This window comes from Anser anser (genome assembly GCF_964211835.1).
Source record: "Anser anser genome assembly, chromosome: 20".
NCBI lineage: Eukaryota > Metazoa > Chordata > Aves > Anseriformes > Anatidae > Anser > Anser anser.
Genome location: NC_139741.1, coordinates 1,076,182 through 1,088,687, shown reverse-complemented (window position 1 = coordinate 1,088,687; position 12,506 = coordinate 1,076,182). Strand labels below are relative to the sequence as shown.

General features: G+C 51.3%; 2 protein-coding genes across 11 annotated transcripts in view; one reads left to right on the top strand and one right to left on the bottom strand.

Moving 5' to 3' along the window:
- LYRM9 (LYR motif containing 9) overlaps positions 1-2,131 on the bottom strand; it is a 36,027-nt gene extending 33,896 nt beyond the window's left edge. For 2 of the 9 annotated variants that reach the window (XM_083805940.1, XM_083805942.1), the window contains exon 1: positions 1,543-1,680. The gene's annotated coding sequence lies outside the window, so the exon portion shown is untranslated. Of the gene's footprint in view, positions 1-1,457; positions 1,867-1,992 lie in introns of those variants that run through there. The other 7 variants (XM_083805941.1, XM_083805937.1, XM_083805936.1 and 4 more) reach the window with 7 other exon arrangements.
- A 371-nt stretch (positions 2,132-2,502) lies between these two features.
- Positions 2,503-12,506, top strand: part of NLK (nemo like kinase) — a 52,322-nt gene continuing 42,318 nt past the window's right edge. For both annotated transcript variants that reach the window (XM_083805928.1, XM_083805929.1), the window contains exons 1-2: positions 2,503-2,655; positions 2,931-3,921. In XM_083805928.1, coding sequence (XP_083662054.1) covers positions 3,464-3,921 — 458 coding nt within the window. In that variant the 5' untranslated portion in view covers positions 2,503-2,655; positions 2,931-3,463. The remainder of the gene's footprint in view (positions 2,656-2,930; positions 3,922-12,506) is intronic.

The following is a 12,506-nucleotide window of genomic DNA, read 5'->3' as shown; positions in this document are numbered from 1 at the left end:
CATCCATTGGGGAAACACACACGTAAGGACACACTGTTTAGTATTAAACGCTTACCTTCAGCAGCTTCTCTCTATAAGCTCCATATAGGCGCCAAAAAGAAATGCTGAGGTGATGTCCAGACACACCTGGACTAGACTCCTTCAGACAGCAATGCAGCATGCCTCTTTACCCTTCACCTATAAGGAGCCTGCAGAGATTAGGCACCAAAATGCACATCTATGAACACCTCCCAACACGCTGCCGTTACAAAACTCTCAGTTTATGCTAGGAAAAGGTCGAGCTTTTCCACATCACCAAACACTTTGTTTATGACCATAAATTCAACAAGAGTCTGGCAGCAAAAACAAGGCAGAGGATTTCTTCTTTCCTTCCCAGCAGTGCAGCTGAAAATAACAGACTTTCAGCAAATACACCCGTAGAAATTGAACTCTACTTAAAATTAATTGTTTCAAGACATGCGATCCAATTAGCTCAGCAGGTCCCCTAACTTCAGAAGAAAAAAGAAATGAAGACACTATTTATCTTTAGACTCGAATAATGCCACTGATAAATTGATTGGCAAACGCATTTAGAATCTAGATTTCAGTACACTAATGCTTATTAGGATGTCGCAAAAATTTTCCAAGTAATAAAATTGAGCCATAACAGAACAATGAGTTCATATTGAAAATGTGCCGGAGGATTTCAGAAGCCTTCCAGGCCTCACACCACTTTCCTATGCCTAGACCCTGCTATTATAAAAGGGTGTAAACTAAACCTAAACCTACCTTTTTTTATATATCCATAAAGTTTGTGTTTTGAAAGCAAACACGGTAGCAAAACTCCACTACAATCCCAGGCTGCAATATTAGCTACAAACATCTAAAAATACAACAAAAAGTTTTAACAATCTTAATTCCTGCAACTTTTCTTGCCTACTTTCTCTGAAGACAAGGAGTACCCAAACCCGTTCTTAGGAACGTTTCGCACTCCAGTTTTAGGAACCGCGACGGCCTGTCGCATTTAGACTCCTTTCCTCCACGCTGTACAGAACCCCAATGGCTTCGTTCGCCTTTCGGAGGGGAGCTCAGGGGAGGCATCGCAGCAGGGGGCACGGCACCAGCGGGGACTGGGCGGGGTGTCGCCAACGCACCCGGAGCACCGCGGCTGGCCCGCAGCAGGGGCACACGCACACAGATACACGCACACAGATACACAAACACATACACAGGTATACACACACAGACACACACACACCCCCCAGGTCAGTGCCCGCCGTTTCCCTCCTGCGGAGCCGCTCGCCCCGCTGAGGCGCGCCAAGCCCCTACCGCTCCAGCCGCCGGCACGGGCACGGCTCTGAGAACGCCAGGCTATAAATACCGCTACCGATCAGATGCGATGCGTATTTATACAGCTAAGGGGGAACTGGCAAAGCTGAGTTTATGGTGTTTTTTTTTTTCTTTTTTTTTTTAATAACCTCTATGTTTTCGGGAACGGTACCGGCACTGCACGGACTAACGGCACGAGGGAGCCGAACCCAGCGGATCCGCACCGCCCCTCACCAGCACGGACTTCGGCGCTGAGGCGGCGGCTGGGCGGGAAGCAGCGCCCGGCACGGGGCCGGCGCCTGACGGGAGCCCGGGGGCGCCGCCGGGGCCCTGCGCGACCCGGCCCGGCCCGGGGCTGCTCAGCCGCGGGGTCCCCGCCGAGCTCAGCCCCGCCGCTCCCAGCGGCTGCGGCTGCAACGGGCCCGCTCCGCTCGGCCCCGGGGGCACGGGGACAGGGACGGGCCCAGCCCCGCCGTGAGGCGCCGTGAGGCGGCCCGGCCGTGCGCGGGAAGCGGCTCTGGGCCCGCGGGGCAGCGCCTGAGGTACGGGGCCGCCCCTCCCCCCCCGCGCCCGCCGCGACCTCCGCGCCCTGCCGCGTCCTCAGCTGACCCCGCCCCCCCGGCGCCATTGGCCCCTCCCGCCGCCCGTCAGCGGCTCCCCCGCCTCCCATTGGCCGCTGCCCACCTGCGGCCGGGCGCCCCAGAGGCTTCCCCCGGCCGCCGCCCGGCGCCTCGCGCTGCCATTCGCGGGACGCGGCCCCTCGGCCGGCGCCGCCGCCGGGCACTGGCGAGCAGAGCTGTCAGTCACGGCGCCGCCCGGCCCCCGAGCTCCATTGGCCCAGTAACCCCTTTTCGGGCTTTCGCCTGCCCTCATTGGCTGAGGGGATCGGATAGGGAGCCGCGGTTGGGCGAAAAGCGGGTCTCGGGGGCGGGACGCGGCCCGGAGCGAGAGCCGATTGGCCGGCGGGCCGGAGCGGCGCCCCGCGATTGGCGGGAGAGGCGGAGAAGGCGGGGCCGCCCGGGGTGAGGGTTGTATGAGGTGAGGGAATCTCGCGGGGTCTCGCCAGCGCCGGGCGCGGAGGCGCGCGGTGATTGGGCGGCGGGGGTCACGGGGGCGGGACTGAGTCAGGGAGTCTCCGCGGCGGCCGAGCCCTATGGGCCGGCCGAGCCGGGTCCCGCTCGGTGATTGGGTGGGGGCGGCTCTCGCGGAGCCTGGCGGGCCGGGCCCCATTGGCTGCGGGCGGGCGTCGGGCGCGCGCCCCGCATGGGGGCGGGGGGGCCCGGCGGGGGGAGGGCAGGCCGGGTGCGCGTGCCCGCCGTGCGCTGCGCGCTGGGGCTCCGGCAGGAGGTGAGTGCCGGGGGTGCCGCCGCCGGGGGGGGGGGAGCGGGGGGGGGCGCGCGCGGCCGGGGGGCGGAGCGGCGCTGAGCGGCGGGGCCCCACCGCCCGCCGCCCCCGCCGCGCACCGAGCCCCCCCCCCCCGCCCCCCCGCACGCCCCCAGCCCCCGCCGGGCCGGGCCGGGCCGGGCCGTGCTGTCAGGGCGCCGCCGCCCCTCGGCCCCCCCGTCCCCTCCGGGCCGCCCCCTGACGCCGCGCCGTTGTGTGTGTGTGTGTATGTGTTGCAGGCCTTCGAGGAAAAAGTTGCGAAGTGGCGAGTGGCCCGCCCCGCGGCCGGCGGCAGGTGCCCGGCAGGAGGCAGCGATGTAGGAGGCGCGGGAGGCCCGAGGAGATAAGTGGGGATGTGGGCATGGCGCGGGTAGGCTCGGCACGGCGCGCACCGGCTTCCAGGGCAGCGGCTCCGAGCCCTCCCCCCGCGGGGAAGGGGCGCCGAGCGCGGTTGCTTTAAAAAAAAAAAAAAAGAGAGGAAAAAATAAAAATAAAAGACGTGCGGACAAAGCAGACCCGCCCCGGCCCGCCGCCCGAGGATGGAGCTCCAGTAGCCGGCCGGGGGGCACAGGGGTTCGCTGGGGGCCGCGCGCACATGAAGACCCCGCGAGCGCCCGGCAGCACCAGGAGATAAGGCCCGAGGGGCTCGATGTTCCGCAAGGTGGGCCGCGTGTGGTGAGACCCAACTTCTGGTGAAGTGTGGCGAATCTCGGTTTTATGGCCAAATGACAGCTTGACCCAGTTGTTGTCCAAGCCGGGGGCATTTTGTTGAATGTCTCTTTGTGGCACGACGGCCAACGCAAAAATGATGGCGGCTTACAATGGCGGTACGTCCGCAGCAGCGGCAGGTCACCACCACCACCATCACCACCACCTTCCTCACCTCCCTCCTCCTCACCTCCATCACCACCACCACCCGCAGCATCACTTGCATCCAGGCTCTGCGGCTGCGGTACACCCCGTACAGCAGCATGCCTCTTCGGCGGCTGCGGCCGCGGCGGCTGCGGCCGCGGCCGCGGCGATGTTAAACCCAGGGCAGCAGCAGCCATATTTCCCATCACCGGCACCGGGTCAGGCCCCTGGACCAGCTGCAGCAGCCCCAGCTCAGGTACAAGCTGCAGCAGCTGCTGCAGTTAAAGCGCACCATCATCAGCACTCACAACATCCACAACAGCAACTGGATATTGAGCCGGACAGACCTATTGGATACGGAGCCTTTGGTGTTGTTTGGTGAGTAAAGAAAAAAACTGAACCGATCTTTCCATTTTTATTTTTTTTTTAACCAAATCATAATTCATTCTTGGTTTTGCCATTTGATCCAGAATACGAGAAAGCTGCTTACCACAGATTTTTTGTACTGGTTCTTCTCTCTTCTTAGAAAGTTGGCTTCGCTTGTTTCTCTTGGCAGAACGAGGCTTAGAGTGGTGAAGAGCAACCTCCCGTTAACAGGCCACACCGCCAGTCTTCTTTAAGATGAACGCAGCGTGTTTACATGCCTTCTGTGCATTTAATTAGAATATGTATTCTGTTTAGCTAAGCTGTACTTCCTAAAATTTCAGGTTAACAAATGAGTATTAGAATATATGTTTTGACCTGACATAAGAGCTGGAAATTGAAAGCGTATGAAAATGTCTTCCTCCTTCAGTCACCTGTCAAGATCTTTGTCTAGGAGACGGCTTGACCTGCAGTGGTATGCTATATGCTGCCTACAACAGAATATCTGAACTTTGCTCTCCTCTCATAAATGTAAATGGGATTTTCTGTCTACTGTACTACTGCCTACAGCTCTTTTATTCCCCCAGCTGCTGTTTCAGAGGATTTTGTCAGTGGATCGTAATCTCTTCTAATATATTTTGTGACCACCTTAATGTAATGTATGCAATTATTGCCCTTCAGGATCACTGAGGCGAAGCTAGAGTGATTTTTGAGTAGTTTTTTATAAGCCGTTGCCAGATTTACCCCGTTCTGTAAAGCTCTGTGGAACCGTAGGAGATGCCCGGGTTTTGTTTTTGAGAGCAAGCGTACTGCAGCGCGCTTCCTGTGCAGGGAACACCAAGTCTGAAGTGGGTAACTGTGGCGCGTCCCTGCAGAGCTTGCCTCGGCGCTCGGTCGGTGTGACTTTGTGTTGCTTGAGGAGTTCTGCTTCAGGTACTGCCCGTGCTTGGACTGTACCGAGGCAGAAGTGCCGTGCGCCTGGGGTCGTGGCCGCTGGCGGCGTGCAGCGCAGAGAGCTTCGTGGTACGGGGCTGGGAGCACGGCACGGTAGTTCCTCGCCCCTGCCCTGGCACGGGTCGCGGCAGTATTTGCAATAAACCGTCTTTCCTAGGAGAAGCGAGGGCTAGGCGTAGCTTGGTGTTAGAGCTGATCCTGTGCCCCTGAACTCAGCAGGTCCAGGAAGTTCAGCTGAGCGCCGACTTTTCAAAGTCGGGGGGTGCTGTTGTGCAGCCGGCGCTGCGCTGCTCTCGCTGCGATAGCGTACAGAAGTCTATGAAAGAACGGAAACTGAGAAGAAATCTTTAAAATATGTATCTAAAGATTATTTCCATCTGCTTGTGTATTTATTTCTGGATAAAGTGTTTTTTTCTCTTTAATCTTAATTGTTACAGGCTGGCTTAAATGTAGGGTGTTATGTAAGATCAGACCTCGCTGTCGTTGGTTTCTAACATTTTGTTTACCTCTACATATTTCCTGGGGATCTTTATTTTTCTCAATTTTATTTGCCAAAAAAGATCTTTGCCAAGAGAGATCTCTTTTGTAATATTCAGTAGAATAAAAGGTTATGTTTGCATATTTAAATATCATATCATTAAGAATGCTGAGGAAAAAAAGTGTAGAAGTAAGGAGGGTCTGCAGGGACTGAGGCCGGGCAGGATGCTGCCAGAAGTGCCCCTTGGTCCCCAGACCCCCGGCTGTCCAGCTGCACCCACACAAACAGGAATTGCCACTGGTGAGACTGTGTTTGCAAAGTTGTAACTACAGCTTTTACTTCAAGATAATAATAATTTTGTGGCCTTTTTATTTTTTTAAAGGCCGTGGGGGTGTTAAATGAACTAAAAGCAGAAGCCTGGAGGTCAGATCTCCTTGGTAAAGTTGTAACTCTGTACAGACTGAGAACATAATTGGCTGAAATCCAGTTCCTCTTTGCTCACGTGTGTTTGAGTTCTGCGGTCACTGTTAGGTTTTTGGCATCTCGTATTAACTTCTGCAAGTGAATGGGTACTGCATTTGGGAGTCTGTGTGTCAGCAAGAGTTAAGCTGAATTTTAGATTTCATTCAAACCGTGAAAGCATGCCTGTGTAATTTAATTCCGGCCGTATAAGATAATGGAACTGAACATAAACATTGAGTTGGGTATTTACACTTCGGGTTAACTTAGACATGAAAAAATGCATACTTTGGTGCAAATGTAACGTAAAATTTTCAGCAAGATAAGGCCTAAGCTGCTTGTGAATAAGGATTCTGTTGCGTGTCTGTCTCTCTTCCTGAGCACTTACCGGCACTGATAAATAACTGAAAAGTTCATATATGTATTGCTGAGGGAAACTGGTGTTGTTCGACGGGCAGTTAAGTATTTGAACGAGTAGTCTTTCATCTCACTGCTGTGATGTGTCACCGTGTTGTCTAGAAAGATGCAGCTTGTCCTGCAGTTAGGCTTAGCTCCTCAGAGAAGCCATCGGCAGGGAGCGGTACCGAGTTTCCCGTTAGGTTACTGGGAGAGATTTTGTCTTGGCGTTGAGTTCGCGTTCGTCATTAGCTCGTTTGTCTGGTGCTTTATGATGTGTTGGGGTTGCTAATGTGCTGCTGGAGTTTGTCACTCACGAAGAGCTGAAGCATCGTGCTTCAGCATTTTCATGATTAACTCCTGCACTCTCAGTGGCGTACACAGGCTGTGTCCGTGGTTATCTAGACACCAGTAGGTCCCAAATGAACTGTCCTGGGCACCTCTCCTGTGACTGAGTGTTGATTTTAACGTGAACTTCACCCAAACTGGCGAAGTAGAAAGGAGTCTCTTCAACAGTCACCGTTAAATTGCTGCCTTGATAGAGCGAGGGTTTGAAGCTGGCATTGCGTGTGCTGTCGCCTCGCTGCTCCTGCACACGCAGCAGCGTGGGGGTGGCAGGGGAGGTGCTGAGGCAGGAGGCGTACGGGGGCCTCCCACCAGCTCCTGCGGGTTTGCTGAGTGGAGTTCTGCTCTGGCGGAGGGCCGAGAGCTGAGCTGTGTACCTGTCCTGCTGACAACATCTGAAAATACTGGGGAAATAAATCCAGATTTTAGTTTCAGTGAAAGCTCCGTGCCCCACGTTTCAAAACGCGTATCTGGTGTTGGGAAGCCTTGTGTATATCCTAGGAATGAGGAGCTGTCCTTTGCAGAAGTGCTCCCTGTTTTGCTGGGCAGACATGCTACTGCCATCTGGTGGGATCCTTAAAAATAAGAGCGATTAAAAAAAATGCCTTGAACCTGGCTCGGGAGTGAGGGGCGAAGACTCGATACATCTGCAAGAGGAGCTCGTGCTGCTTTCACGCCAGGTGCCGAGAGCAGAGGAAAGCTGCAGCTCCCGTGGAGGCAGGCGGGGAAGGATTACTTTTGTTGCTGGTTCAAGCTGCTGGGATTGTATGGGAAGGTCTCGCTGGTTGGGGTACGTCCATTCCCTGAGGGTAAGAACCTGCGCCTCTGTAAGGTGTGTGGGGATGGGGTTTGTCATGTACGTGTCTCTAATTGCGAAAAGTTATCATCAAAGATTATGAAATCAGGCAATCTGCTTTATTACTACAAAAACTGTGTCAGAAGACACACATCTCTGGGGTACAAATGACAACAGAAAAAAGATGTAAGTTTGTTTTTTAAAAAGGCCTGATTTATGTGATTTTAATTTGCAGTGTGGTTTTCAATGTATTTGTTTCTAATGCTTTTTATCCAGAAAGGCAAATAGCAGTATAATGTTGCAAATAGTTTGGCTCTTGATTTTAAGATAGTACAATATGTACAGGCTGTTTTTAATGGCAGAAATAATTTAGTTTAATTTTATACTTAGTTCCTGGCCTTCAAAGGCCTGAAATCACTACGGTCAATGCTAAGTAAAAATTGAAAAAAATACTGCATATAATTGATCCATGTGTGTACCCTAGAACAATTTAATGCGAGCTTTATCATGGTGCTGATCCTAAGCAGAGCAGTAGGACAGTCATTGTTAGGACGAACCGCTAACCTCCCGACCGATACTGGGAGGGAATGCCTCGTGCTGAGCAAGTAAGCAATGTAGCTCATTTGTTCGGGACAAAATTGCTGGAATATGTATTAGAAAAAAAAAAAAAAGAGGTTACAGCTTCAAAAAGCATATGAGTAACTGCAGGAGAAGTTCCCCTCTGAGGTGTGATGGTGCTGCGAACCCAGGTGATGTTTTGCATGGTTAATGCAAATGATAATGCAAAAGTCCGGTCTGGTAATTGTGGAAAGCTTACGGAAAGTTCAATTAGTAAAATCTGGTTTATGAAACCTTTAAAGTCTTGTGGGTGTGAGAGATTTTTTTCCAAGTTAAAGTTGTTTGTATCATAGTCTTTTTCCAGTCCCTCAGAACTCACCTGCTAGTGGAGTTTTGTGAACGTTGGGGAAAAAATACCCTGGTTTAGTATTAGCACTTGGATGGACAATTTTGTTGCTGTAAACTATTTCGTCTGCCGTTTTGTGTTAATCTAAATTGACTTTTTAAATTATTGATTAAACAAAAAGCAACCTACAGAAGGAGTCTGAAATTAACCGTGGTATTTTCGTTGTGAATGGGGCTGAGGACAAAAGAACTGTAGGTGGGCAGTGGTATCCCCGATCGATGTACGTATCCACCAGCAATCGGATGAAGAGCCCCTGGGAGCAGTCACCTGGGCCAGTGCTGGTATCCGGGAGAAGAAGGTCCCTACAAAACATTCCAGCTAAGCAAATGCAAGACAAATCCAAAGAGCACTTTAACTTACTGGTGTTACGCCTGGCTAAGATGTGACAACAGTACTATTCACCTGTATAACGTGGGGGTTTTTGTAAGGGTAGAAAACATCCGTGTGTGGCACGATGTGTTGATTTTTGGTGTAGTAAGATTGAAACAACCGTGCCCCCAGGGTGCTGAGGTAAAAGAAACCCATCCAATAACTTCTTGGGCGTAAACGAGGCGCTGGGAACTGGGCGGAATTCTATCCAAGTGATGCACCAGGTTGTCCGTTATTGTCTTGTAGGATGATGCAAGGGGGAAGGAACGTGGATGATATTTTTTCCTCAAAGTTGGGCAAGGACCACGTGAAGTAAATCAGTTCGCTGTAGTTTACGCCCAGGTCAGCGTTTTACAGGTCACTCGCAGCACCCATTCTGCCGCAGCACCTGCCGGTCGTGCTGTTGGTGCCCACGTGAAGCCGCCCGCTGGCAGGGCAGGTCGTGGTGCCGCTCCGTGTCTTCTCTTCCCTCTCAGCTCCACAAATGTTACGGCAGAACAGCCTGTAACTGGAGCGACAATCCAATACTGATTTTTCAGACGTGTTTCAGATGTTCTTTCCCCCTCTCTCCTCACGTACTTTTTCACTTCTTTTAAAGAGAGTTTAAGTTGTCCCTCTCAGCAGCCAGCAAACAGATGCCTCTGGTGTTTGTAAATGGAATATCAGGAGTAATGTAAAAAGCAGGATCTATATTCAAAACAACTTGCAGGGTTTACTGAAAGCCCATTTATTTCTGGTCAAAAGAATTCAATAAAAAGAAACTGGGCTCAGTTACTGCGATTTCCACTGTAACATTTAGAATTCAGGGGTAAGCGCTTGGTCCAAGCTTAAGTTATAAATATTATTACAAGAGTAATCTGTCCGAAAATGTTTGGCTTTCGTTTCTGCAACGCAAGTATGTGGTGTGCCTGGTACTATTGCTTGACAGTCGATGTCCATTTAAAATTCCTGTTACGGATTATTTAATGACTGTAAGCAGTGAGTAAGCTCTCTTGCTCAGTACCAACTTTACGGAGCTGTAAGCACGCCCTGTAAACAAACAGCAGGCTGACTGTCCAGCCTGCGCTTGGACTCACCAGTTCGAGCCTGTCCCGACTTACCTGCGCAGCTGGGAAGTTCTTTAGGAAGTAAATAACGGCCTTTGGTGTCGGAGCTTCAGCGCTGCGCCGGCAGCCAGGCTCGTTAGCGCTGCTGCGGGCGGGCAGGTTTCGAGGTGCTGGGCCCACTGAGCCCCGTTAAGGGTTAGGGGGGCGAGGGTGTCCCACGCGTGTGCCAGGGGGCGGCGGGGGCAGCCTGCAGAGGATGGGACGGGGACGGGTTAGGTGGGGACACAGCACTGTGCTGCGTGCAGCAGCCGCTGCCATCGCTCGCTCGTGTCTATCGCGGCGCCCTGGCTCGGGGCTGGCGGTTCTCTTGCCTGGGCCGGAGCAGCGCGGGTTGGTTTTTGAGCCCAGGAACAGGCCCTGTCGCGCGCTCCTGAAGTTGTCTCGTGTGGATGTGTTCGGCTGCTCTACGAAGCTTTAAGTGCAGTAGGTGTAGGCAGAGTCCTAGCATTGTAATTTGAAAGTACATCGTGTAGTAGAGGCTGCAAATTTCGCCGTATTGTGAGTCAAACCAACTATTACGTCCAATTCTGTAAAGTAGACCCCCGGGTGAGGTAGTAGATGCTTAAATGAAAGTGGCTTATGACAGGCAGTACAAATACGTATGTAAAGGACAGAGGCTTATGTTGTTAATGCATTTATTTATTGATAATAGTATTTAACTGTAATAAGCAGTAACAAGGAAAAAGTGAATGCGAGTGGAAGTGGATGGGATGGGGAGTGAATGGGTAGTAGCTGAAGGTGGTGCGAACCATGGCGATTACCTGCTATCTAGATATGGAGAGGCTATAAAAATTAGCGTTGTGTCAGTAGGCCATGCTTTTTAAAAAATGCCACAAGTAACCTTTTCCTTAAAATACATTTATTCCCTTTGTTCTAACTGCTCCTTTTCCTCTCCTCCACCCCTTTTTCTTACTTTCCAGTGTTGGCTGTGGTACTTTCTGAAGTGCAGCTCGCCAGCAGCAAGTTTAAACGTCGACAGCAGCGTTTGGGTACGGGGCTCAGTGTGGACAATGCCAGCCACTCCTCTGTGGAAGGCTCTTGAGCTCTGTCTGCTGCGGGGGCAGCGGGCAGGGGCAGCCCGCCTTGCCCGTGGTCTGCGGTGCCCTGACTTGGCCAAAGCACGATGTGTTCAAACCACTATGGTGCTGATACTGTTAGTAGTTGGCACCTGCTGATGTTGTAGACCAATCCGATAGCCTCGGTCGGTTAGATTGGCAGCACGTTTTTCCAGGGTTGTGACAGTAATTTTGCTACAGATTGCCTGCGGAGAGTTTCTGTGATCAAGGAGAAATACGCGGAGGTGCGTGGCGCGTGGGTGCCGGGCGGCGGTACGGGTACAGCAGTGCCACGGCAGCGGGCGCGCCGCAGACCGCCCGAGGTGAGCGCAGCCCGTTGCCAAAATGCGCTCCCATCAGCGCACCAAAATGCGTGTTGTGCAGGGCTTGCAGGCAGCTGAACAAGGATAAATGTTCATGGAAGCCTCGTTCTCTAAAATAAAGATTTCTCTTCATCCTGACAGGTTTAAAGTTGGTGTTAGAACAGTCTGAGCTTCGTTACGCTGTTTAAAATCGTATTGCTTTTCTCTTGTTACGTGAGAGCGGTGGAGAAGTAAGGGCAGCCGTAGGTCAGCCGCGATGCTACCTGACTTCGTGGCCGTGGCCCGTGGCCCTGTACCGTGTTTAGAAGTACTCAGTAAGAGCTTGAGCCTTCATCGCGAGGGCTGTAGCGGGATCAGCATGTCCTAGTCGTATCTTGCTTTAATTTCCTGTTGTGTTTTTTTCTGTGAAGGCTTGGAATCGCGTGCGTGTGTGAGTGGAATTTCTATGCTGGTTTTGATGTTGTTTATAACACCAGAATGGTGATAGCAGAATCATTTCAAAGAATAGACGTTTTGATAAGTTATCTTCTGTTATTTCCTTAATTTTCTTGGAACGTGGTCTGAAGGTATTTCTTGTGGAATTACGAAAAAATAAATTGAGCTTTCTGTTGAAGAATAGTTGCAGGAAATTTTATGGAAAATTAAAATATATTGGGAAATGTGGGAATCCTTGGACTCTAGTGAATGATTTTCTTTCCACCATTCTCTTTCATACGCAAATATGGTTTAGTAGGTGCAAAAAAAAATGCACCTACTGGAGAATGTGGTAGTTTAGTTTCCTTGTCATTTTGGAATGGTGCTATTCCAAATTTCAATCCTAAATCTATTCCTAGTTTTACAATAGTATGTTTTTTCCTTATTCAGGCACCACCAGGCGGTGCTCTTATAGTTTTCTTCATTTTGCTAGCTAAATGCAGGGGCAGAATAGAGCCTTTGCTTAATGGGAGCAGTAAGGCTGAGGATGGTGTTGACCTGACAGTCAGGCAGTTACTTGGTTTTGTTCTCCATCGTTTATTTTTTTTTCTGAGAAGCTACTGACTTTCTTTTCCCTCTTGAATGTGTTTATAGCGTTTCTTTTTATTTCAGTTAGTACATTTTATTACTTAATATAAATGCTTGCAACCATTGAAGAATACTTGTCAATGAATAGACAAAACTCATTTCATAAACATAGCAGCATTTTCCAGGCATGGGTAATCTTTGTGCAGCGGTTGCTGGTCTGTGCTGGCACTTGTTGGTTTCCCCGGGTGCGACTTGCGAGGCCAGCAAGCTGCAGCTTAGGAAGGAGAGAGGCTGGCCTGTGGCCTAGCTCAGCGGACTCTTTCCCTGAAAACCATTTAATTTTTCTTTAAGCG